The sequence below is a fragment of the Choristoneura fumiferana genome, chromosome 11 (genome assembly GCF_025370935.1).
Source record: "Choristoneura fumiferana chromosome 11, NRCan_CFum_1, whole genome shotgun sequence".
NCBI lineage: Eukaryota > Metazoa > Arthropoda > Insecta > Lepidoptera > Tortricidae > Choristoneura > Choristoneura fumiferana.
Genome location: NC_133482.1, coordinates 4,944,638 through 4,968,991, shown reverse-complemented (window position 1 = coordinate 4,968,991; position 24,354 = coordinate 4,944,638). Strand labels below are relative to the sequence as shown.

The 24,354-nt window shown below is 36.4% G+C and overlaps 2 protein-coding genes across 2 annotated transcripts in view; one reads left to right on the top strand and one right to left on the bottom strand.

Moving 5' to 3' along the window:
• The window catches only part of red (LysM peptidoglycan-binding domain-containing protein red), a 23,549-nt gene extending 8,640 nt beyond the window's left edge, over positions 1–14,909 (bottom strand). The window contains exons 1-2 of the mRNA XM_074094162.1: positions 14,665–14,909; positions 14,281–14,567 (exon numbers count right to left, since the gene is read on the bottom strand). Coding sequence (XP_073950263.1) covers positions 14,281–14,567; positions 14,665–14,835 — 458 coding nt within the window. The 5' untranslated portion in view covers positions 14,836–14,909. The remainder of the gene's footprint in view (positions 1–14,280; positions 14,568–14,664) is intronic.
• Positions 14,910–15,936: 1,027 nt separating this feature from the next.
• The window catches only part of LOC141432543 (uncharacterized), a 74,617-nt gene continuing 66,199 nt past the window's right edge, over positions 15,937–24,354 (top strand). Inside the window, 1 exon segment of the mRNA XM_074094151.1 lies at positions 15,937–16,173. The gene's annotated coding sequence lies outside the window, so the exon portion shown is untranslated.

Here is a 24,354-nt window from a genome sequence, read left to right as displayed (position 1 = left end):
CTTTTATTTTTAATAATAAGAAAAAAGTATTTCATTAAAAAAATATTTTTAATACAAGCTTTTTTGCTGACTGCACTTTTTGTTGATTGTACTTTTATCGTCATCTAAACTACATTTCCGTGCCAAATTTTAAGTCGATGCCATTAACCGTTGAAGAGTTCCGTCCTTCAGAGACGATCCTAGTTGGACCACCAGGATGTCACTATCCGATTATTATATTGTCATCAGATTTACATAAGTATGCCAAATTTCAAGTCAATCCGGCTACTGTAAGTGGGTCAAAGTCAACTTGCAAGATTTGAACCGCACATTTGTACATACAGACATACATACATACATTGTAAGTTAAATGAAAGCTTGTAATTATTATTAAAATGGTTTTAAAGCATTCTTTCAGTCCATTTACATGATCTCTTAGGGGTTCAGGTATAAAAAAAATGGGCCACCAGACCTCCTGGCAACATTCAGAATCATAATTTGCAAGCTTTTTTTGAGCATACACAACTCCCTCCAGAACCCGCTCTATACTACAATAATACTCCATTAGGTATTTTCCACTTATTAGTCACTTATCCGTGTCTCATGCGTACGCCCTTATAACTTATTCGCAGGATGTAAACAAATCAATTCGATTTTAGTTTCGTAACCAAAAGAGTATAAACTAAACCCTATTACTGCAGCTTCACTGGATGTTAATCCGTCCGTCCGTCTGGCATTTCACGAATCGTAATAGGTGGACACTCCGAATTTACAGAGTGCTTAGTACTACGGCAAAAGAATCCCATTAAAATTTACCTAACTAAAAATATTCTTAAGTAAGTAAGTGTTGCCAGACACCCCGCTATTCCGCTTTTTACCCCGCGTTTTTTCGTTTTGGCCCGTTTTCGCGTTTACGCGGATCCGCTTTTTTAAAATATACACCAACAACTTTTAAATGTTACCACTTGCTCGTGGAAAAAGGTGGTAAATTCAAAACATCGAACGAACGAAACAGCCGAACGCTTACGGCGCAGCGGAAGCACTAGTTGTATGTACTATGATTTTTCTTCGGCTTTTCAACGTGCCAAGAAAACCTATAAACGTATTCCGCAAATCCGCATTTTCATTTAAAAATCCGCGTTTTGAAAGCGCAGCTCCCGCTTTTTGTATTCGCCGGGCATCTGGCAATACTGGTAAGTAAGTAATCATTTATTGCACATAAGTAGGGTTTACAGGAGGGCTGATACATGGATAGAACATACAAACATTCTTGCAAAAGAAAAAACAACAGTGAAAACCAATAACAATAGTAGCAAGTTCATGAACGTACATTAACAGCTCTTCATACACAATACATTTTCACTAGGCCAGGCCTGTTCCGTGTAGGTAGCCAATTCCGAGAGAGTGAATACATAGTGAGCGCGAACAATAAATAATATTAATACGTATGTACCTTGGTATGGAGCCATTCGGGTTGGGAGTCCACTCGTACTAGGACGTTATCTTTTGTTTACTATGTGTACAGTAAGTATCTAGTACAGAGGCTTGGCAATAATAAAATAATCAATACATCCATCGTATATAAATTAACCAATGTTTGATAAAATATCGAATTAGCGGGATTTAGGAGTTTACGAACGTATTAATCATACCTTTAGCACAAGTTTTTTTTTATAGGTATCTTCACTACTATTATCAATCAAATATTAGAAAGAGGTAATGAAATTAAATCTAATAATTTATTTTGCTTTAAACACAACAAGTGGTTTTATAAATGTGCTAATGTGCAGTGACACGTCAAACAAAAAAATATCTATTGGCATGCAAATATTTTGAAGGTTTTGTTTGTAATGGACAGAAACAAAAACGACTTAACTGACCTTAATAATTCTTTTACCTATAGAAAACTACACTATCAGCGTATAACAAAGGCTATATTGTTTCTCAGGAAGGGGGAAACCTCCCGCACGCAACGCAAACGAAGCTACAAACAACCGGTAGTAAAGTATAATTTTGGTTGAAATCTTAAAGACATTCCCAGGCTGACGTCAACAGGATGTTATCTGACACTGATTGATAAGTAAACACTTCGTTATAAATTTCAAACATTAATGAGAACTTCTCAACCTTGCCCGTAAAGCTTTTGAACATTATTTCGGGAGTTCTCATTAAGGATTTTCGGCAAAATAAACATAACTCACTGTATTAAAATACTTGAAGGTATCACTTGGCGCACACCATCATAAAGGTCAGGCGGTGTAATCTCAATTTGTGTAAATAATCTGTAGAGTGCGATGTACAGTCGAGGGCATAAATATCTATACAGCCATAGCGTCAAACATATGTATTCATTGACCTTATTCTTTGTAGCATAAGAGTATTTCTCAAAAAGTTAACCCGTCATGAAGTTGACAAGAGATCAGTTGGTCAAGAAATTATTAACACTAAGGACGAGATCATAAAACATAAACTATATAAAACATCCAAAATTTCTTGACGTCAGAAAAACGTCACAAAATCTTGTGAAGAAAAAATCGTATTTTGTAACTACATCGAAAATTTCTATTGGATCCAACAACAAAGATTATCTGACTTTTTATCACCTTTACCACAAGGTTTTGTATATATTTAAACACAATATTACTTATTTTTTTGTTGAAATAGCGTCAGGAAATATATATTTTTTTATAAGTGAACAACTGAAAATGGACAACTTTTTGAGAAATAGTCATAAAGGTGTAAAGATATACTGAGCGGAAAAAATCTGGCCCTCAAATGTATGCAAGAATACGTTATTTTCTATGTAGAGTGGGTTAAATTTTGTGCCGCTGAGTATATTTTTGACGTCTTGGTAACGTACATATATTTAAGCCCTTGACTGTACGATTAGTTCCCGATTCGCCGGATTCTTGTTCCGTCGGTTTTTTTTTTTCAGTTAAACAAAACTATGGAAAGCTTTAATCATATTATTGAGGACAAAGGTGGTATTTTTCCTGGAAAATTATGCTATTTCCTAAAAATATGAATCTAACCGATTTCTAGGCAATTGAAGTCATGTCCTATTGTGCAACAACAAAACAAGCAAGAATCCAACGAAACAAGAATCCGGCGAAACGGGAACTAACCCTTAAAATGGTTGAAAAAAGTCCCCGAGAATTGCATTGCCTAGGGGCTCGACGTGGTTAATCCAGCCCTGCTCCCAGACGTCAATTATCTAGTCATGAATCATAACACTAATTTTACACGCAACTAAGCTAAGTGGTGTGGATAGCCTGACCCAGTGACCTAATTAGATTCTTCGTCATTCTTTTACCAAATTAGTTAATTAAAATGCCCATATCCCAAGCCGTTTTAGGGACGCGATGTTATATATTCGAGAAATCATCCTTTAAAAAAAATTACACCCAAACTCAAAATTAGAAACGTTTGTCCTGAAGTTGACATTGGAAGCGCTTGTTTTAATGGATATAAACTCCTTGGAAATGTCATCATTTAACAAACAAGGAACATTATAGAGCACGCAATGTTAATATTGTAGATATGTAGATAATAATCGTTATCATGTGCACGTAGGCAACGGTGTATCATTAAAAATACTACTATACTCTATTAGATCTAACATGATTCAAATTACACATGATGATTATGTAACTTTGTGAGGCGATAACTTATTATTTATTTTTTCCAACAGAGATATAATGCTTGAAAAAATGAAATCACATTAAAACTGCTGATTGTTCGAATAGTTAAACTCCAATTCGCTAGTAAATGGTTAAGTTACTGCGTAGGCACTGTGTTATTTTAACTTACTTTCTTTAATGAACAATGAAACCACCAGGACCCACCATCCTCTTACCATCAGGAGACCCTCTTGCTCGTTTGCCATCCAGTCGAATAAAAAAAAAGTTGTTTCAATAGGTCGCAATTGCTAGAGGTGAGGGCTATCGGTAAACATAAAAGCGGTAAAATAAACGAACTTATTATTAATTTGCAAGATTGTTCGTCAGAGTCGGAAAGTGGCACTCCAGGAGAGGATTAATTTAATTTTTAAAATTCAAATAAGACTTTCAATCAGTTCCATAGCGTAACGTTTAAACCAACAAATAATGCTATATATATAGTGTAATTAACATAGAGGAAATATACACGTTCAAAATGATTCTCGGATCATTTATTTGTAACGGTAAAGGTAATATTATAGTACCTATATGCCTCTACAACTTGACATTTTGTATAATTAAATGCAGTTTTGCGGATGCAGACTTTTATTGAATTAATTAGATGTGTTTATAAGTAAGTGTTCATAACAACAACTGGCTGGTTTGATATCGCACATATTTCACAAATATTTTTAAAGCAATTCAACTAACTACAGCTTCACTTCTTCGAAGCCTTTTGGAATACGTTATTTTAGTATAAGACTCAGTCCACCGTCAACGATTACAATCGTCTTCGTTGCATAATAAACTAATTTGCACCTTCATAACCAATCTACTTCGCTTATTCCTACTAAACACGAGGTTTTCCAATCGTTCCAACAAAGTTTATATCGCTACAATATCAGTTTTGTCTACTGACCCTTCCATTGTACACATGTAGTGAATAATGTTTTGGCATCGTATTTTGTAGGAAAAGTTCGTGTTTATCTGACTTTCTCAACTAGCTTAGAGAAATTTACTGAAGCTATTTGAGAAAACAAGATACGAACTTTTCCGACAAAATACGATGCCAAAAAATTATTCAATAGATCTGTAAGAATACTACTACTGACCCTTCCATTGTACAAATGTAGTGAATAATGTTTTGGCATCGTATTTTGTCCGAAAAGTTCGTGTTTATCTGGCTTTCTCAACAAGCTTAGAGAAATTTACTGAAGCTATTTGAGAAAACAAGATACGATCTTATGTGACAAAATACGATGGCAAAACATTATTCAATAGATCTGTAAGAATATACGACAGCAAATGACCCATTTCGATGACAATTGTGTTGGTTTCGCACTCAAAATGGTGTTCGTTTATACTATTTGCCTCCCAGAAAGGATGTTTTCATAGACTTTCCGTGTTAATTTTAATAAAATGAGGATTTCTGGGTATGCTTAAAAGTAAAGGTTTTATCTTGTAGAATTCGCAGTAAACCTTATCATTGAAAAAATTATACCGATGATGCTATGGAAGATCAACGAGAGAGCAGGCTTTATCAAGCAAATACTATAGATAACGAATCTCATTTGTGTACTGAGGTGATGATAAGGAAATAATGATTAATTAACGCCTACTTCATCACGATCGCGATAGCACAGAGAATGGTTTATTGAATCAGGCGTTACTTTGCGGAGGTCCATATCAATGAACTAAAATAATTTCCTTGCTCACCCGCGACCTTACGATAGCTAAGCTTATGCAAATATTAGTGTTCATGCAGTTCCTCCACCTCCACACTGTAAGAACACACACAAATCACACAAAACCCATCTATCACCACCACCACACTACACTGACGCGTTTCGAACTCAAACAGAGGTCATCTTCAGAGTGACACAACCCGTACACCATGCTACCAGTTGTTAGACTAACGAACCACAACCACGTTTTAACTTGTCACTGTAACTCCCCAAGTACCCCATACGTTTATGAAACAAAACAAAACTACCCACAAATTATTAATAATTTTTTTAACCGTCCTTCAAAACTACCTTGATTTTTTATTTATTACTGTCAAGGCATGTTTTTTAACTACCATTCTGAAATTAGATCCAAGCCGTACAAGGGAGATGAAACTAAATTTACCTGCTCATTAATAATAGACCCCATAACTGTTGTATCAATTATCTCCATGCATTCTAAAACATCGAGACGAAACCCTTGCCACAATAATGTAACACTTCATACGAATCGGAGTCCGATAAAGATATTTAGTCAACAAATGTTTGGCAAAATTCGACTTTATCAGGATGCTCATTCCTATATGCCGAAACATGCTCTTTAAATCTAGCATAAAACTGCGTCCTGTCTGACCACATATACTTTACTGCAGTCATTACAAGTGAGCTTGTATACACCCGATCTAGTTTTTATCTACTTCTCTTTGTGGTTACAAAGTTAGAGTAAGAAGTTGTTAGTCTTAAAGGCTACCTTAACATTGTTTGATTTTAAAATACCACAAATTCTATCAGACAAACGACCAACGTATGAAATGCTACACCTATATTTGTAGAAGACTGCGATGGTAACACGGCGTAAAGCATGCTATTCACTATCCGTGCCTGCTTCTTCTGAACGCAACTATTGACCAATTGATTTAGTAAAACCATTCGACAACGCTATCTGATAAATAGTATTTAACTCTAAAATCAAAATCTTCCCTAGAAAGAGGTACAGTTAACAATCTATGTACATAACAATGAAAAGCTGCTAATTTAATGCTGCACGGGTGATTAGACGATGCTGGTATCCGGTGTGGTGGCACACTGTGTCGTGGTTTCGGTAAATTTTGAACTGGTGTTTATTATTAAATCTAAATAATTGTCAAATCCAAAAAGTTTAACGAAAAAATTTCTTCTAATTCTTTTTTAAATTTTATTTTAACATGTTGTTATTTAAAACCACTCAAAACATCGAGCTGTCTCATACTTCCCTCCAGCACAGAATAAATCATTCAACGTACTATATATACACAATATTATTATTACCCACTATGTACCTATTTTCAAAGTAATCCATAAAAATATCTGCCATTAATGGCTCAGAGGTGATCCCATTGCTAAACCATCACTCTGTAAATAATACTGTCCATTAAACCGGAAATAATTTTGCTTCAAAATTAATTCACAAACCTCCCCAGGATGTAATTGATTTGGTAACTTTATGCATGAAGAAGTTAGAACATCAAAATTTACTTTCCGGAAAAAAATTAATGCTCTAACTAAATTCAGCTCATCTTACTCAAAAAAAAATATCATGATATTTTATTTTTGGAGTAAACTGGGCTTTTCAAACCTCAGGTATTCACAAAAAAATAGAACCTATTTAAAAATATAGTAAAAATTCAACGGTAGCTTTTAAAGGTCGGCCACGATTACCGTGTTTAAAAATATGTTTTTTTTTTTTTAGTTTATGTGACCTGACACGCGGGCTCTCACAAATGTATTCAATCATTATTAATTCAGAGTGCATTAGATAACAATATATAGCCTCTGTTTTATTCAAGAACATAGTAGATATACACCATAGCCTCATGATTATGATTTATGACCGGCAAATCATAAGTTTGCTCTGTACATCCAGTAGCGATTAAGTTAGCTACACAATCCGTAAGCCGCTGGTAAACTGAAGTAAATCCACGTGAGCGGTTCAACAAACTTTAACCAACGGCTCAACGGAGTTGCTTTTGCAAACAGTTTTTGTGATAACCGCATCCCGTAAGCGGGATAGAGCGTTATTGTGTTTTTTATCGCGTTCCAATTACGACGTGATAGCTGCATTATTATTAGATACTAGCTGTTGCCCGCGACTCCTCCGCGTAGTAGTCGTTTATCGATATCCCGCGGGAACTATGCAATTTTCCAGGATAAAAACTATCCTATATCCTTCCCCGGGACTCAAACTACCTGTATACCGAATTTCATCTAAATCTGTTCAGCGGTTTAGACGTGATTGACTAACAAACAAACATCCAAACATCTTCACAAACTTTCACATTTATAATATTAGTAGGATGTCTAGTCGACTATACTCCAGAAGGAATATTTGAAATTGGCAGTTTTAAAACTTAACTTCTTTTAAGGAAGTCATGTTGTAAAACCATTGTTATGTAAAAGAATACGCCATTTTCACTTGACCGACAAGAGTGAAAAAAAGTAAAATAGTGTCCTGAATGTTATAAAATGATATAATAGGTATTTAGTGATTATTGTACCTACAGAATCGATTCCAAAAAAACTCACTCGTGGACTGCAATATTCGGCTCTCAGTAATATAGGCTATGAATTAAAAGTTCCCCGAGATGAGACACAGAAATAATTATTAAAATAACGGCAGGTGGTTAGTGTGGACGTGTCTGTAGAGAGTGATTTGATTAGTGTTAGTGTGCAATCCTACTTCTGACCTGTCTTCTAAACCTGTTTAATGTTCAGAATGTTTTAGACTATCGCGGTCATTACAAATTTTATGATTTAAATTAGGTTTTGTTCCGCGTAACTTGATTTTAGAGAAACTCGATATTTCGGCACAGTCTGTTGAATGTTTCTTTAAAGTACACGGAAATCAAAATAACACGGTTTATATATAGACGGACTAAGGAAGTAACTAAAGATCTAGTTATATTGCGAGTTACATGGGTACTTGTGCTGTCTAAAAATGACACTCCACTTGTCAATACCTATAGGTCAAGAAGTTAAAGCGCTGCCAGGAAAATGAAAGCGAGAATGGCAGTCCAGAAAAAGATATCAACCTGTATTTGCGTATGTGGGTTATCCTTTACAAACGCTAAATTTAATCATGTTTACATTTGATTATTTAGTACTTCAGTGCATTTACAATATGCATGTTGCTTAGCGAAATGAAAAAACATGAAACGTTGACGTTGAAGTCGCAATTTAGGCTGCGTTTCCACTAGAGACTAGAGACGTGCGGGGATGCGTTGCGAGGAATCGGAATGTTTTACTCATGAAACAATAATACGTTTCATTTACCTTTCCTCACTCCGCTCTGCTCAACTGTTTCCACTAGAGCCGTGTTGAGGAAAGAGCGGAGCTCCTACTGCTATGTGTTTTTTTTTGGCCCTTCGGGACGATGCAAACATAACGTAAATGTAAACCTATATTTCTGAATCGATTTAAATTGAGGAAAAACACGATTTTTAAAATAATCTTCAGTAATAAACCGTAGCGGGAAATAAAGCATTTGTGAAAAAATACGAACGGAAAATTTTCTATAAGGCAATAACAATTATGGGAAATTAATCAACAAGCCAGGGACGGAATTAGACTATTTATAATATTTCCACAGGGTCGGACGAAGAAGTACGATAAAGTAGTGCATTATGAAAAAGGTGGTTGATGATGTAGAGAAGACAGCGTAAGACTAGCAACACATGCAACATTGCACAATTCAAAATTACATTACTACAACTAAGTAGTCCAAAACAATGTCCTTCCCGAAAGTATTGCGCCTAGCTACAGACAAAGATATTAATGCGATTTCATATAGTTTATTGAAGGTCTTTGTGCTCAGAAACGACCTATCGGATTATTGACTTCTGCTTACAAGGTGTTTGATAAAGAGCCAAGCAAAGCAACTGCGAACTAAAATTGGCGCAGTGGCTGGGCCGCCTCGCTTCTTTATTTCAGTTAGATACATAGTCTGAAGTTCGACATATACAGATACACTGAATCGTCGGAGCGGAGATAGAGCAAGTTCATGTAACTTTAGCATTAGACAGTTCCGCGTAGGTATCTGATAAATTAGAAAATGTCCAATTTCATTCCAAGTTTGTAGAAATAAAACAAACGTGTAGTTAAAAACTATCCCCTAGAACACAGATACACGTTATTAACGTATGGTAGATAAGCGGATTTGCAGTATCTCTATACTAGAAAACCGACGGAGATAAAGCATGGCCGAATAACTAGCATTTGACGTTTCCCCATATTTGACAAATTAGCCAAATTTAACCTCCTAAGTCCTCGCGTACTTTATAAAGGACTAATTAACACTAAGAATAACGGCTGAATGTACTTTATAAAGTACAAATTGTTCATTGAATAAAGAATTCTAAGAATTTTGAAATAATATCCAAAATAACAAAGCAGGTCAACCACGTCTATGTCTTAAACGCTAAGTTTGTTAAAAATTCCAGGACTCAGGAGGTTAAAAATGTTACTCCAAATTAGCTGAACAACTAACATGTAGTTAAAACCATCTCCTGTAAAACTACACGTAGTGCAGTACCACTACCATGAGTTTACAGTGACCGTACTCGATAGCGACGGCGTATCGAGTACGGTCACTGTAAACTCATGGTAATGGTACAGACACGCATTATTTGCGTTTGGAATGTAAGCGGATTTTCACAATCTCGACAAAATGTAAAATATTTATAGGTATTCATATTTTATGACACGTCACACGTCATGACATGACATGTGTATGTATTTGCTTATTATGGTGCTGAGACAAATACCCAAATCAAATATCTAAGTAGACACTTAAATAAACACTTATTAGTACCTAACCACATTATTAAATATGTAATAAACTTAAAACTTTTTCAAATATCTTAAATATTAATGAAGATTTGAAGATTAACATTTTTTTTTTAAATCTTTAAATCAAATTCAGGGTTGGGTAGGCGAACGTCTTAATATAGGATTCCCTTTCAAATTATACCCTTTTAAGAAGTTTGAAGGCTTAAATGCCTTAATATCTTATCATTTCTACAAATTGATACACTAAACGGTTGCAGTAGGTACTGTTGTTACTATTACATACAAAATACTAAGTAAGTATCCAACTACGTCTGAGGCTGACTGTCGATGATATTTATATCTTGCTCTGTTACGTTACTGGGTGATAACGATTGATACGAGAGGTTAATTGGTTAACTATTGTTAATTGTTGCTGTGTAGTTAAGTTTTTGTTAGCGTCTGTATTGTTTGTATTTTATGATGTTTGTTTTGCCTGTCTTAGGCGTGCTTGCGCGGTCTAGACTGACTAATCGACTAATCCTACTAATATTATAAATGTGAAAGTTTGTGAAGATGTTTGGATGTTTGTTACTCAATCACGTCTACACCGCTGAACCGATTTAGATTAAATTCGGTATACAGGTAGTTGGAGTCCCGGGGAAGTATATTGTATAGTTTTTATCCTGGAAAATTGCATATTTCCCGCGGGATAGCGATAAACGACTACTACGCGGAGTCGCGGGCAACAGCTAGTATCTAATAATAATGCAGCTATCACGTCGTAATTGGAACGCGATAAAAAACACAATAACACTACACAAAACCACGGAGCACGGGGCACGAGCTATAGACTTAAAGTTTGGCATAATATTCCTAGAAGTGCACCAAAGAAGTTCAAGAAATTCTCACGGGATAAGGAATAAAAGGGGTAAACCCCTATTTTTACTTAAAGTGGATCTCACTCCGCAACTACAATTATTACAGACTTAAAAGTTGACAGGTTTTTCTTTAAAGTATAGAGGTTCACTAAGAAGATTTTTTTTCTAATTTCTCGCGGCACGGGGAATAAAAGGGATAGATATTTTTGTTTTAATATGGCTATGGCAATAACATATGCACTTTCCGGATTTTTAATAGAATTTAGAATTTTACTACCTAGGTACGCCGAGCTTGTAGGTACGTTTATACGTTGCGTTTGCGTATTAAAGCTAAATTACTCTACACCGCATTTTTCTCGATTTCCGTTATTTTCGACATGGGCTCAGCTCATTTATAGGAACTTCCTAATAATTAATGGAAAAAAGATTACAATAAATGTTCAATGTTAAAAAGCTCGCCATAATTATGGCGTAGGAGAATGTTTACGTACGAAACAATATTTCTAAAGCTATAAAATCCATGTTTATGAGTCATGTGACTCGGACGTAGAAAGTGTGAGCGTAACGCTGCGCCGCTGGTACGGCCTTGGCCTAAGCCCAGCCGCAGCCGAACAAAAACCTATGACGGGCCCAGACAATGTCAATGGGCTAGTTTCCTAAGAAAAAAACTAATTAGTCCATCCATTAGGTTATCAGAAAAAAAATAGAGTCGAACATTGTAGAACTTCCACCTTTCTCGGAGAAAAAATATGCGTGTTATATTTTAACCAAAAATATAAGACGCATATTATTTCTTTGACAATTAAACATAAAACTACAATGACACTATTTAGCACAGCGTGACCTCATGGGCCCCCCACTCTCGAACTTCAACGCGCTTCATTTTTATCATCTCTGTAGCTTCAGACATGTGGGGTTTGGAGGCCTGGGTGATCTGCCACTACAGGTTTTCCCTAGTTCAGGCATCAGTCTCCACCGCACAAGTTTTTATCAAATGCAACTGTAATATGTTAATTATGTCTTTAACTACCTGAGGGATTTGTGGTGGAGTAAATAAACGCTTTTATTATTATTATTGCAATTTTTCTTGGATTGACAAAAGAAAATAATACTTGTCTAATATTTTCTGATAATCTAACTTTTTTTCCAAATTTTTTTTGGTATCAGCAAAGATTAAGATCCTACATTTGACATCCTATATTATTTGCCCAGCCCAGCAGTGGGGCATATTAAGGCCACATAAAAAAAAATATGTGCTACTAGCGTGCGTGTGCTTGTAACTCTTTTATGCTAAAAACATACAGACAAATTGGGAACTGCCTCTTTTTAACCCCCGACACAAAAAGAGGGGGTTATAAGTTTGACCGCTGTGTGGTGTGTCTGTCTGTGGCACCATAGCTCTTAAACAGGTGGACCAATTTGAATGTGGTTTTTTTTATTTGAAAGCAGGTTTTCTAGCGATCATTCTTAGACATGTTTCATCAGACCATCATCATCAGTTTCATGTTTCAGAAAACCAGCGTTACTGCACATAATGTGCGGCAACACATGCTGAGTGGAGACCCTTTTTGGTATCCTGCCGTGTCACCAAGTAACATAGTTTTAGTGCTAGTTCTAGTCTGTTTTAGGTGGTACTTTTGGAGCCAAAATAAACCTTTCTTTCTTTTCTTTCTTTCAAAATCGGTTTAGCCGTTTTTGAGATATAGAACTTTGAAGTGACAAAGTCGGGGGTTTCCCAACTTTTTGTTGGTTAGGTTAGTTAAAGTTGGTTGAAAAGGCTAGCTGTCCGTTCTTTGGGAATTGTAAGTAGGTGGAATTCTGGAATAACACATAGGTTACCTTTTATCCCGATATTCCCACGGGATGGAGGTGAACCCAAATTCCAACTGCTTAGTTTAGAGCATAGATAGATTCCCAAACTTTTTTTTTCTCGTAGACCACATTCAAACTTTTACTGTTTTCAGTAGACCCCCCTACTGGTAGGTACTTTCTACTATATTTCTTTTTTTTTCACGCCAACGTCGACCCCTGTCTGGTGTCCCACGGACCCTAGGGGTCCATCTGAACCACTTTGGAAACCTTTAGTTTAGAGACATGAAATTTGGCACGGAGGTTCTCTATGCAGTATTCATATAAAATTCCGGAAAGTCATTTGTTAAACTTGTAACACTAACTATTGTTATGGTTACGACATCCCAAATATACTAACATAATAAAAGGTCAAGACCCACTCATTTAATCATAAAGAATGAGAACATTGATGAATATTGAGTACTACAGATTATATTCAAATAACATCGTAATAACATACATAAGTACTGGGAGTGAGATAAAATTATCATGTTTCATGTAAACAAAAGCCAAATAAAACTGTTATCAGTAACTAAACTACACGCAATGCAGTATGTGAGGTGTCTAAGGCTTCTTTCCAATATTTACATACGGAATATTGTATAATGTTTTGGCATTAATAAGACGGGACAAAACATAACGCTTTTGAACTTACTGTTGGTAACTTACTTTATCTTTTCTACATCTCTATTGTTTTATTATTACTATTAAAATTTTTGTTAGCAAACCATCACTACTTTGAAAAAATCTTGTATCTCAAATCATGTCAACAAATTTGTGCCTTAAAACAATATTCATTAAGTTCACTTGGAAAAATCATTGATTTTAAATACCAGCTTTTTGCAAAGTAGTGACAAAATATGTCTTGTTTATTATAGTAGTTCCGTTGTAAGTTCAATTAACCTATAAGTTAATTGTGCTTTTAAAATTCAAACATAGGGAAGAAAAATAACCCAAGAATGTGTATGCTAAAGAGCAACTAAACATGAAGCCGAGGTTTATGAAGAATAGAATATACAGTCAGTCAAGAATAAAATACTGTACATACCCTTACTAAGCAAATAGATATTATGATTACAAATATGCATATCAGAAATACTAGCATTTTTGATACATATACCAATAAAAATCAGAACTTGTGCAATGGATTTAGAAAACACTAATAGGTATTAATTGAACTTGAACCAAATTTTCTGTTCCAAGAAAGTATAGTTAATAGTGGATACTACTTTAAGGTATTGTATTAACATAAATGGTAAGTGAAGGTTTTTGTTGAATTATTTCATTTTAGCTGTAAGTGCCCTACATTTTGGTCTTAATGGAAATATTTTATAACATTCATTTTTATTAAGTACAGAAAGTAAATAAATGTGTTTTGGTACTTACTCACTATTTTCCTTGGATTTTTCTACGTGTTTCTTTATATTCGCGAGGGACGAGTCCACCTTGTTGAGAAAGTCGTCAAAACTCTTTTTCTCGTCAGGACTTCCCGGCGAGAAGTCTCTGGTGGGCATGCCAGCAATGGAGGCGCGGTGGTTCGGCGGCGCGGGCTCCAATACCCGCTCACCACTCTCGTAGAAAGGCGAATCTTTCGTCACCGGAATCAATAAATATTCTCTTAAAAACAAACTGTCCGTAGCAAACAAACGATTCGCTCTCCTTATCTTCTCCGTCTGAAACCAACAGAGAACACGACCACTTAATTATCCATTCAAGACCTCAAAAGTAAACGAGATAATAACACTTTTTATTAGAACGTCCCGCACTTACTGTCACACCGTATTTTAGCGCTATCCCTTGCAACGTATCACCTTTGGCCATGACATGTTTGATGTATTCTTCGTGCCTTTTCATATGGTTGCAGGTGCTACCGTATTTTTTTAAAGGGCGAGCCGATTCTCGAATTGAAACTCTTTCGTCGAAAAGACGGTCCTCCTCCATTTTTGACGTATTCCAAAATGTCGAAAATGACAAGACAACACAACTTATCTGAAGCTAGGTACAACTGGAAATGTTTTGTTCTTCATGGCCTGTCAACAAAAAAATAACACCCAATCACATGAGAGAATCTTGCTTTAGCTTTATTGCGATTGGTGTAGCAAAAGCATATTTATCATGTCATGAAGCTATTCAATACAGGCTCACCACAATCTCAACTTGAATTATGTGTATTGCCAGACGCAACCAAGTAATTACCACAAAAATAGGTGAATAAATAAACACGTAAAATTGAAGGACAAAACAAGCGCGGGCGATCTGACCTAAAAAATCTGACTTGCCAAGCAGAATGCGCCGCAAGAAACTTGGCAGAAAGTCATTTTTTCATAATAAGTAATATAATTACAAATAAAATACTTAAAAACTATATTATACAATTAAGGAAAAAAAAAATAAAAAAATAATAATAATAATTGTTTCCGATCCTTCAGGTAGCTGGCGATGAACGTTAGGATAGGACGCACCTGCTGAACCCAAATGCCGATAGTTTCCGCAATAATATATCGTTGTCAACAAGATCGAAGACCAGACCAGAAGCCATGTTGCCCGTCCGTTAAGTAAGGTGATATTTGGGTAATTATTTGGCGACTAATCAAGCCCTCAAAGACCTTTCCAAATACCGACTAAATAGGCCTATGAGGTGACCTCGGTAGACGAGCCATCTTTGGGGACTGGTCTTACTCTTGATAGTTTCATATGTCATCTCTTGTATAGATAAATTATACAAGTAGAGCAAAGGCTCCGCCAGAGCCGACATCCAGTCGCTCAATACCAATATGAATATTATATTTATTTTACACCAAAATACCAAGCAAGTACGTGAAAAAATTACATCTGGTAGCACTAACATAGTAGTATCTAGTCACACCTAGATGGCGTTAAATTAAGTTTTTATGTTGCGCCATCTATGAATTATCGCAGGAACGACTACAACCAAGTTATTTTTTTCGTCTGGCAACATACCGTGAACAAGCAATCCATTCATTCTTTTTTTCATTCGGTCATTGCGATTTAAATTTCGATCTGTCAGTCTGTCTCTGACCGGGCGTTGTTATGGTGTTTGTGTATGTTCTGTCAAGAATAAAATTTTATTCATGACGAACAAATGATTTTCGTGGTCTGTATTGATTTTGTGTAGTGTTTTGGGCTTTGCCTAATTTTATAAAAGGGTCTATACTCTCGTGTTTTGTTATTACAAACGAATTGGATTTTTTGAACTATTTGTGTACACATGTGATCGAATCAATACAATTATTTACGAAATATTCTTCGTTTGTGAGGGTACGTATGAATTAAAGGTGCTTTGTTTTTATGTGCTAAGTGATATTTGCGAAAACTGCGATTTATTTCGTGCACGAATCGTGTTTTTCCCTTGTGCTGGTGGGTCCGTTGCGAGCACACCCGCCCCGCAGCGAAAATACAATAAAGTTGCGAGGGTTCGCGGCCGAATGCAAGATGATATTTTATTACTGTGGGGGCTATGTTTTTTGTTATTGTTATAGTTAAATGAATTTGGCTAGTGTTCGCTGGTATTGATGCACGTTCTGAGAGGACATCCCTGTCTACCTTCCAATGGTTTTATGATCGAAATGCTGGCTCTGATGTATTTGCACACAAGGATAGGTAAATCTCTATTGATATAATAATTTCGACAAGTATTTTTCAGTTACGTTAGGTACTGAGCTGAGCTGCAGTTGTTGACACTATTTAAAAATATAAATTCCCTAGACACAATCAAGTGTTATAAAACATTACAATACGTAGAAAAGTGTATTTTCATTTGAATCCACTGCAAATGACTCAGTTAAATTAACTTGGTAGGTATAATTTTTCTTTACACAGTTACCTAGGTAGGCCACTGTACACTGTACGTACGTTTGAAATAAATTTATAGTAATCAATCATTATAAACATTATAAACTTTATTCGTTTCAGTATAAACTTTTGAAAACTAACTAAACAATATTATTATAATACTATAACTTTTTATATGTGACTGCAAATATGTCAACTGGCCAAAAATGGGCCAAAACCGGTACTTCTGCCCTACTATGCTTAAACACCTACTTAAATAGGCAGTATTTTAATGTGTAGGTAATTTTTTAAAATGTCGTTCTGTAGTCAATTGATAGTAATACCTTGTACTCCACGATCTAAATAAAATTCATAGCTAAATTGTTAAATACGTTACGTCTCTCTCTCTCTACTCTACTCTAATCTAATACACGCGTGCGTAGTACCTAGGTACCTACCTATAAGATTCCAGATAGGTAGTAAGATTTCATACCTACTAACGGACGGCGTACGCGTACCTACCTAGTAGTAGCCTAGGGGTTTGGCCTATGGCCTCTCAAGCAGAGGGTCGTGGGAAGCCGGGCGGGAACTACGACCCAAGCCTCTCATTCTGAGAGGAGGCCTGTGCCCTGCAGCTGAACGTTTATACTGCCGCAGATTTCGCTCTGACAAATTGCACACAACATTTAATTTTCTTTTAAAGGTGATGTATGACAGGTACTATACCTACCAATGTGACATTTGCAACGACAAGGTTCCACGTCACAGTGGCTCGATTTAGTGTACAGTGAGCAGCAGAAGTGGATGAGCGGTTACGGTGCTCAATATGATCTATATACGACTCTAACTGTCATGGTAATAATCTAACCATAAAAATGTAATTTTTAATACAACCCTTTTTTTGCTGACTGTACCTTCTTACACTGTCACCCAAACAACATTTGTATACCAAATTTCAAGTCGATGCTATTAACCGTTGAAGAGTTCCGTCCTGCGGAGACGATCCTGGCTGGACTACCAGGATGTCACTACTAGATTATTGTGTTGTCACGCGATTTACATAACTATTCCAAATTTCAAGTCAATCTGACTACTGGAAGTTGGTCAAATTTAACTTGCAAGATTTGATTACAGAATTTACAGACAGGCAGACAGACAGATAGACAGACAATGGGACAGGTGAAACTAAATATAAGCTTGTAATAAAAAGAGGGTGTTTAGATCAATTTTACCACCACTTCTGCTCATCTACTTCTGCTGACTGTACTCGACTTTACAACTGGTATCATTAAAATGTTTATGGGCGGTGGTGATCTCTTACCATCAGGAGACCCATTTGCTCGTTTGCCATCCAGTCGAATAAAAAAAAATGGCAGTGGACAAGGGCTCAACGATATCTGAACACGACGGTGCAATATATACATACCTAGTACAGTCACCAGCACCAATATCTGACACAACAAGCGTGCATCTGATACGACTCTATTTCTAGGGCCGGAAAGACGTGTCAGATATTTTTGCACGCTCCGCTGTGGCAGATATTAATGCTGGTGACTGTATCTATGCCCGTTCATATTATCCAGACTGTCATCCTGCATTGCGTTATATAGGTACTTATGTAGGTATCAGTCGGCTGTCCCAGTGTTAGTACTGAACTAACTAGGTACCTACCAATACGGAAATTGGAACTTACTCATATCTACTGACTCATGAAAATAAGCAAAAGCTCATAATACTCTATTCATCCCTTCACTGGCCGTCAACAAAGGATCCAGTTATCCGCAGCCACAAAAAGAAGAAAAAAATGCGCGTGAGTCACTAAAACGGAACTCGACCAAAACAAAACTAAACTGGGTAAGTACCTCAATGCTACCATGATTGTCATGATAAATAGGTTATTTTGTAGTAATCTAGTCAGAAACTCTTAATGACGTGACTCATAAGAATGCTACGTTTCGTTGAACTTCGAGGAATTTCTCCACCTATCAACATATTATAATATAATCTCTTCAATCTAAAGACCAAGACGGATGGATTGAACAGACTCATCCCATTATCACCCTTCTATACCTACCATTAACAATCGGGGAATTGGACAACCTGACAATCTGTGATGTTTAATTTAATTATATATATATATTATCTTGTAAGAGTAGATCAACTATTAAATTATCAAACTATTAATCGCCTCGTTCATGAATTTATAATGTCCATTTTACCCTGCTAAAACGCCTACGTAATTTAATATAAAAATGTTTTGAATATGAGAAGAAATGCACTAAGTGCAGCACGCAGCGAAAGCGATTCAAAATAAATGGTGACGTCATTACACCAAACCGGTACAGAAACTAGGCCATGTTACTTAATGAGAAGTAGGACAGGTGATGCATCATCACATCACGCAGATCCGCGATTCTGAGAAGGCGATAGTATCACCCACCATGAGTCTCAGCTGGTTTTACGTTACCCATACCCAGTAACCATAATGTTAATGACGTTATAAAGCGGCGGGTCACACCTAACGTTTCTATGTGGGTGTTAGGTTACATTGCCGCGCCTTTTGTTATCAAAAGAAATAACTAAAGAACCTTTATGAAAGGAAACTGAAAAGATTATTTTGGTGCGAGTAGCAACTTAAGTCCAATGGTCCCACCCCAGTGGTTACCTAGTTTGAACTTGTAACAACAAACGTACATACATTGGTATCGTATAGCAACAATGTAGCGATAACGACATAAAATGAACGCTAGAAAGACGTAAATTAACATGGCATATTTATTATGAATGTTTCCGTAGACTCTTATGAGCCTGGAACTGACCTACGTAACTACTACTAAAATTATCGACAAAGGTTAATGAATGCGTTCGGAAAAGGTCACAACTGTAAACTTCAGAGAAGCATGGCCAGGCGTGCTGCGCCGCAAGGCATAGCTGACCAAAGCGTGTCTAATAATGCGACGTCTAAGGGCTTAATAACCGCGTGCATTGCCCACAAAACGCTTGATAAAATCGAGACTGGAATAGCATGGGACGTTGCCGATGCCGGTGAGTGGACACGACTGCGACCCGCCCCCGGGCCCTTGCCCCCAGTGTCACAAAATGGAAGTGACTGTCACATGTTATTGTGCTGTACATAAACAGTTATCTCGTGTGAGAACTCGTTTGGGTTAAATGTTTATTTGACTTTCGAGGTGTGGTCTACGGTTAATGTTATAATCTTGCACGAACACATGACTACACGTGAGTTACTGAGGTGATTATGTGAATAAATTGCCATATAACCATGCAAATTATTATGCTGCGTATTTTCAACGGAATTAAGTAGTTAACTTTCTATGAGATCCATGGTACGCGTATGAAACTGGCATCAAAACTTATACTGCCTGCCTTAGGTCTTTCATAATTTTCAATTTAAACCGGATTGTCTTCCTTCTATTGCCACTCCTGATTCTAAATTCGATTAAACAGAAACAATAAACATATTATCTTTGGCTCGCAGACTCATGTTATGTTACTCGTGTATGCCTTAAAGCGATATTTTTTACCAATCGTGGTAGTCGCTACAGCCTATAATTTACTGGTATCAAATTGCCAAATAAAGAGCCAGCTGCGTCGACTTACACAGAACAGGTGTGCACGCGCCTTATTCTCTTTAGTATTCTCTATCTCGCTTGCTCTTACGATAGCAACAATAGACAGACGTGGTTAACAATGGGCGACGAAAGATGGTTTTTAAGTGGAAAAAAACTTAACATTTTTTTCTACGTTAATGTCGACACGTTTAGGCTGAACCTCAAATTAAAAGCCAGTGAAGTGGTGTAATAAATCATCGTATATTTTTTTTTCGATGTTGTCCATATTGGTTTAAGAAATTGATAGCCCATCTATTTTACGTACCAATTTACAGCAATGGCTTAATTTATATGTCATACTTTTCCCTTAAACTTCCATCTAGCGAACCCATTGAGACTTGATATACCTACCATCAATTATGTCAAGGTGGGCCCAACAGTTTTATCTTTACATATGAATTTAGTCGAGGCTCAATAAATGGCTATCGATATAATTATGCGCAAGCTGCTCGTACCCGTTCCAGTCCGCGTCGCCACTCGGCAGCTGTGACAGATTCTCGTATTTTTTGCACGAAATCCAGACATCGATTTGCAATATTTTAAGTCAAGTGTCCGACCTTTACTTCCAATACTTCGCTACCTGCTTCGTGAGCAAAAATAACTTGCGTTATACGCCTTATGCTGCCTTTTGGAGTAAGGTAGCTAATCGTTTTTTAATAGTGTCAGAGCTAACTTTATGTAGATACTTACATGCCATGACGTGGACTCAACAAACTCAAGCAAGAAGAAGCATTTATCATGCTTCAACAACTTTGGCTGCTTAAATTTGATTTCCAATTGTTGCTCGACTCGAGTCAAGTTGCTTATGTTGAAAATAGTTTCAATGAATCTACTTGACTTGTAGATTACATGAAACGTAACATCTGTTGCCCATCGTGTCGACAAATTCCGAAAACCGTCCGCCTTAGGACATCAAAGGAATGACTACGCAGACTCCGAAATAGCAGTCGGTGCTTCTTAATAGCTTGTGGGTGCCAGCAAACGCGATAAAGATACAAATGACCGTTTAAGGGTATTCGAAGCAAAATGTAATGAAAGATGTGCAAAGAGCTTTACATTTTTACAAGACGTCCTTAAGAAAGGAATTCCTTTTGCATAATTTGCAAGAAATCTTAGTTCCTTTTCCGTCCGACTGGAATGTGTACCAGAAATATTCTTGGACATATTTTTTTATCTCGAGTGCTTATTATGGCACTTAAAGGAAAAAAGTAAATATCTTAAAGGCTCATGATCATGAGATGAATAATAAAGAAAGAAGAAAGAAAATACATTTATTTAACGCCATAAAATAAGCATAGAAACAAACATAGAACAGATAAAGACATGCATGACGCTAAATAGGTCCCCACTCAGCATAATGCCACGGCAGCTCATAAACATATATTTTTTAATTGAATGAAGATTGTTCTGATTGCTTAATATTCGATCCCAACTCTAGCCTTTTGTGAAAGTCCATAAGACTTGGCCATATTGTTGCTACTAACTCAAGAAAAAAAATAGTACGTAACAGTAAAGATGGCGGCTATATTTTCAACGGCACAAGTCATATGGAAGCCCACAATAGGCAAAATTTTATCTAAAATTACTCGGTCGTTCTAGGCTTGGCTAGAGATGTTTTTACTTTTTAAAAACAAATTATCTCAATCGAGACTTGGCACGTTTTTACCAGCATGTTTTATTGGGATACAAGCTTAGTGGTTAATCTAACTGGCAAAACAAGTTTTAATTAAAACTAGTCTGGATTTAAACACGATTACACGATTCTAGTAATTAACACTCAGTTTTTCAGGCACTCTAACTAACAATCAGAAGCGGAACGACTTGTATTAGACCGTTAGGCTATAAAGTTTAATTAATCCTTTCAGAATTATTGATTGACTAGCTTTCACCCGCGACTTCATCCGCGCAGAATGGAATTTTGTGGTAAAAATTCACATTTTCAGTGAAGAAAGGTTTTTCTACAACCGGCAAAGGGAGTTTTTAACTGATGTTATTCTTGCACATCAAATTTGAGAATTTCAATACTTAAATCTAGTTACCTACGGAGATTAAGCCACTCATCATCATCATCATCATATCAGTCCTCTGTTGGACTTAGACCTCCAGTTGCCTCTGTTGGAAGCGGCTTGCATCCACCGTGAACCCATTTTTAGGTTTATGAGGGGGGGGGTTGCCAATATTCGCCACGCTTGGCAAGCGGGTCGGCGAGCGCAGTACAGGATGTAAAAGTAGCCAAGAAGACGCTGCTGGCCATCTTCTGGTATTATCCCTCAGCTGGTTTCTACGGCGCCCACGGGAAGAGGGGGGGGGGACAACAAAAGCCACAATGAAGCGAATTTATAATAATACTTCTTATACATTTCTTATCCCGCCCGATGGAATTTCAATAAATCTGTCCGTATGTATTACTTCAATCAGTCGAGACTTACCTTTTTATACAATATATAGTACCATAGTACCATAGATTGAATTCGTGATCTAATTATCAGGTTCCAATTTCTTGTGGTCATGTCATTTACTTCCCAATGATTCAAACTATCTCCATACTAAATTTAATCTAAATCAGTTGAGCTATTTAAGCGCGAAGAGCTAACAGACTGACAGGGTAACTTTTGCATAAATAACTTTAAGTTACTCTCGCCTAGTTAATAGTGCTGGAAACCACTGTCGTTAAATAAAATATCCCAAAGAATTCTAAACGCTATCGTCACAAATCAACCGTCACGCTTAACTGATTAACCTTCATAACCTAAAGGGCACTTACCGAAGAAGTCTCCAAGCAAACAACCATTGTTATCTTAAATATAGTGACCGTTATTCTCGTTAGTGCCTCCAGACTTTCCCTTAGGTAATTTGCCTCGGCGAGTGGTAGATCTATGCATGAAAATGACATCAACCGGCCATCAATCATTACAAATTCTGGTAAGAAACGTTCTATCAGCATGTCAAAATCCACTCGATCCGACATCCTACATTCAACCTTCGAGAAAGCTTATATAGCTTATGATATTTATGTTTTGTTTTTATGGTTATTTTATTGTAAAGGGTAGGCTGACCTGACCCTACCGTGTAATAATGTCATTATCATATTCATAATGGTCTAAGCGTTATCATTATTTTTATCTTGCACGTTAGCGCTGTGGTTTAGAAAGATTTAAAAATTTTGGTCAGTCAACTTTTTAGTGTAGCTGGTTGTCATGGTAACGTCTCCTGGGTCACTCATTAAAAGTATGATTTTATTGGGTACAAATCCACTAAAATTTAGGAGTTGTGACAGTTTTAAGGGGCTACCCGAGGTTTTCATCGATTTTTGACAAGTTTTGAATCGTATCTCCTACTTTTGCACTACAGATAGAATTATAAGTCAAACGGCTATCGGTTCTCCAATCTTTTATCTCCATTTTTATCTACCGGATTTTGAAAAAAATGAATACTTAATTTTGTATGATTTTTTTTAAACATTGTCTGAAAAAACACTAATTTCGTATCTCTATTGACGTGAAAGATCTAACATATACGAAATCTACATATTTGGGTTCGTCTTTAACGTCTCTAAAAACTGGTCGAGGGTTTTCATTTGAAACTAATTAACACAAAATTTATGGCCAGAAAAACAGTTTGTTGGCCTAAAATTGTTCAACTTTGATGCCAAGCCAAATATCTCGAAAACAATGAACTTTGAAGTAAATATGGGATACTATATGCTTAAAGCCGTTGTTGTTAATATAATAAGCTACAAAAATCATTAGAAAACCAAGGAATTCAGATCGAAGGTCATTGGGGCATGGGATCCCTTAAGGCAATTCCTTCGTGGCTCATCTCCTAAGCATAGGTAGTATACATTGCAAATTGCAAACATGGTTCTCTTTAACTCTTTCATCAGACCCGTCTTAGAATATGCATCCAGTGTTTGGAACCCACAATATAAGGTATACATAAATTCCATAGAACGAATTCAAAATAAACTAATTAAGCACTTAAAATATAAAGCCACCCTAAATTGTCAAACATTCAATTTTAATTGTATTGTTTCACT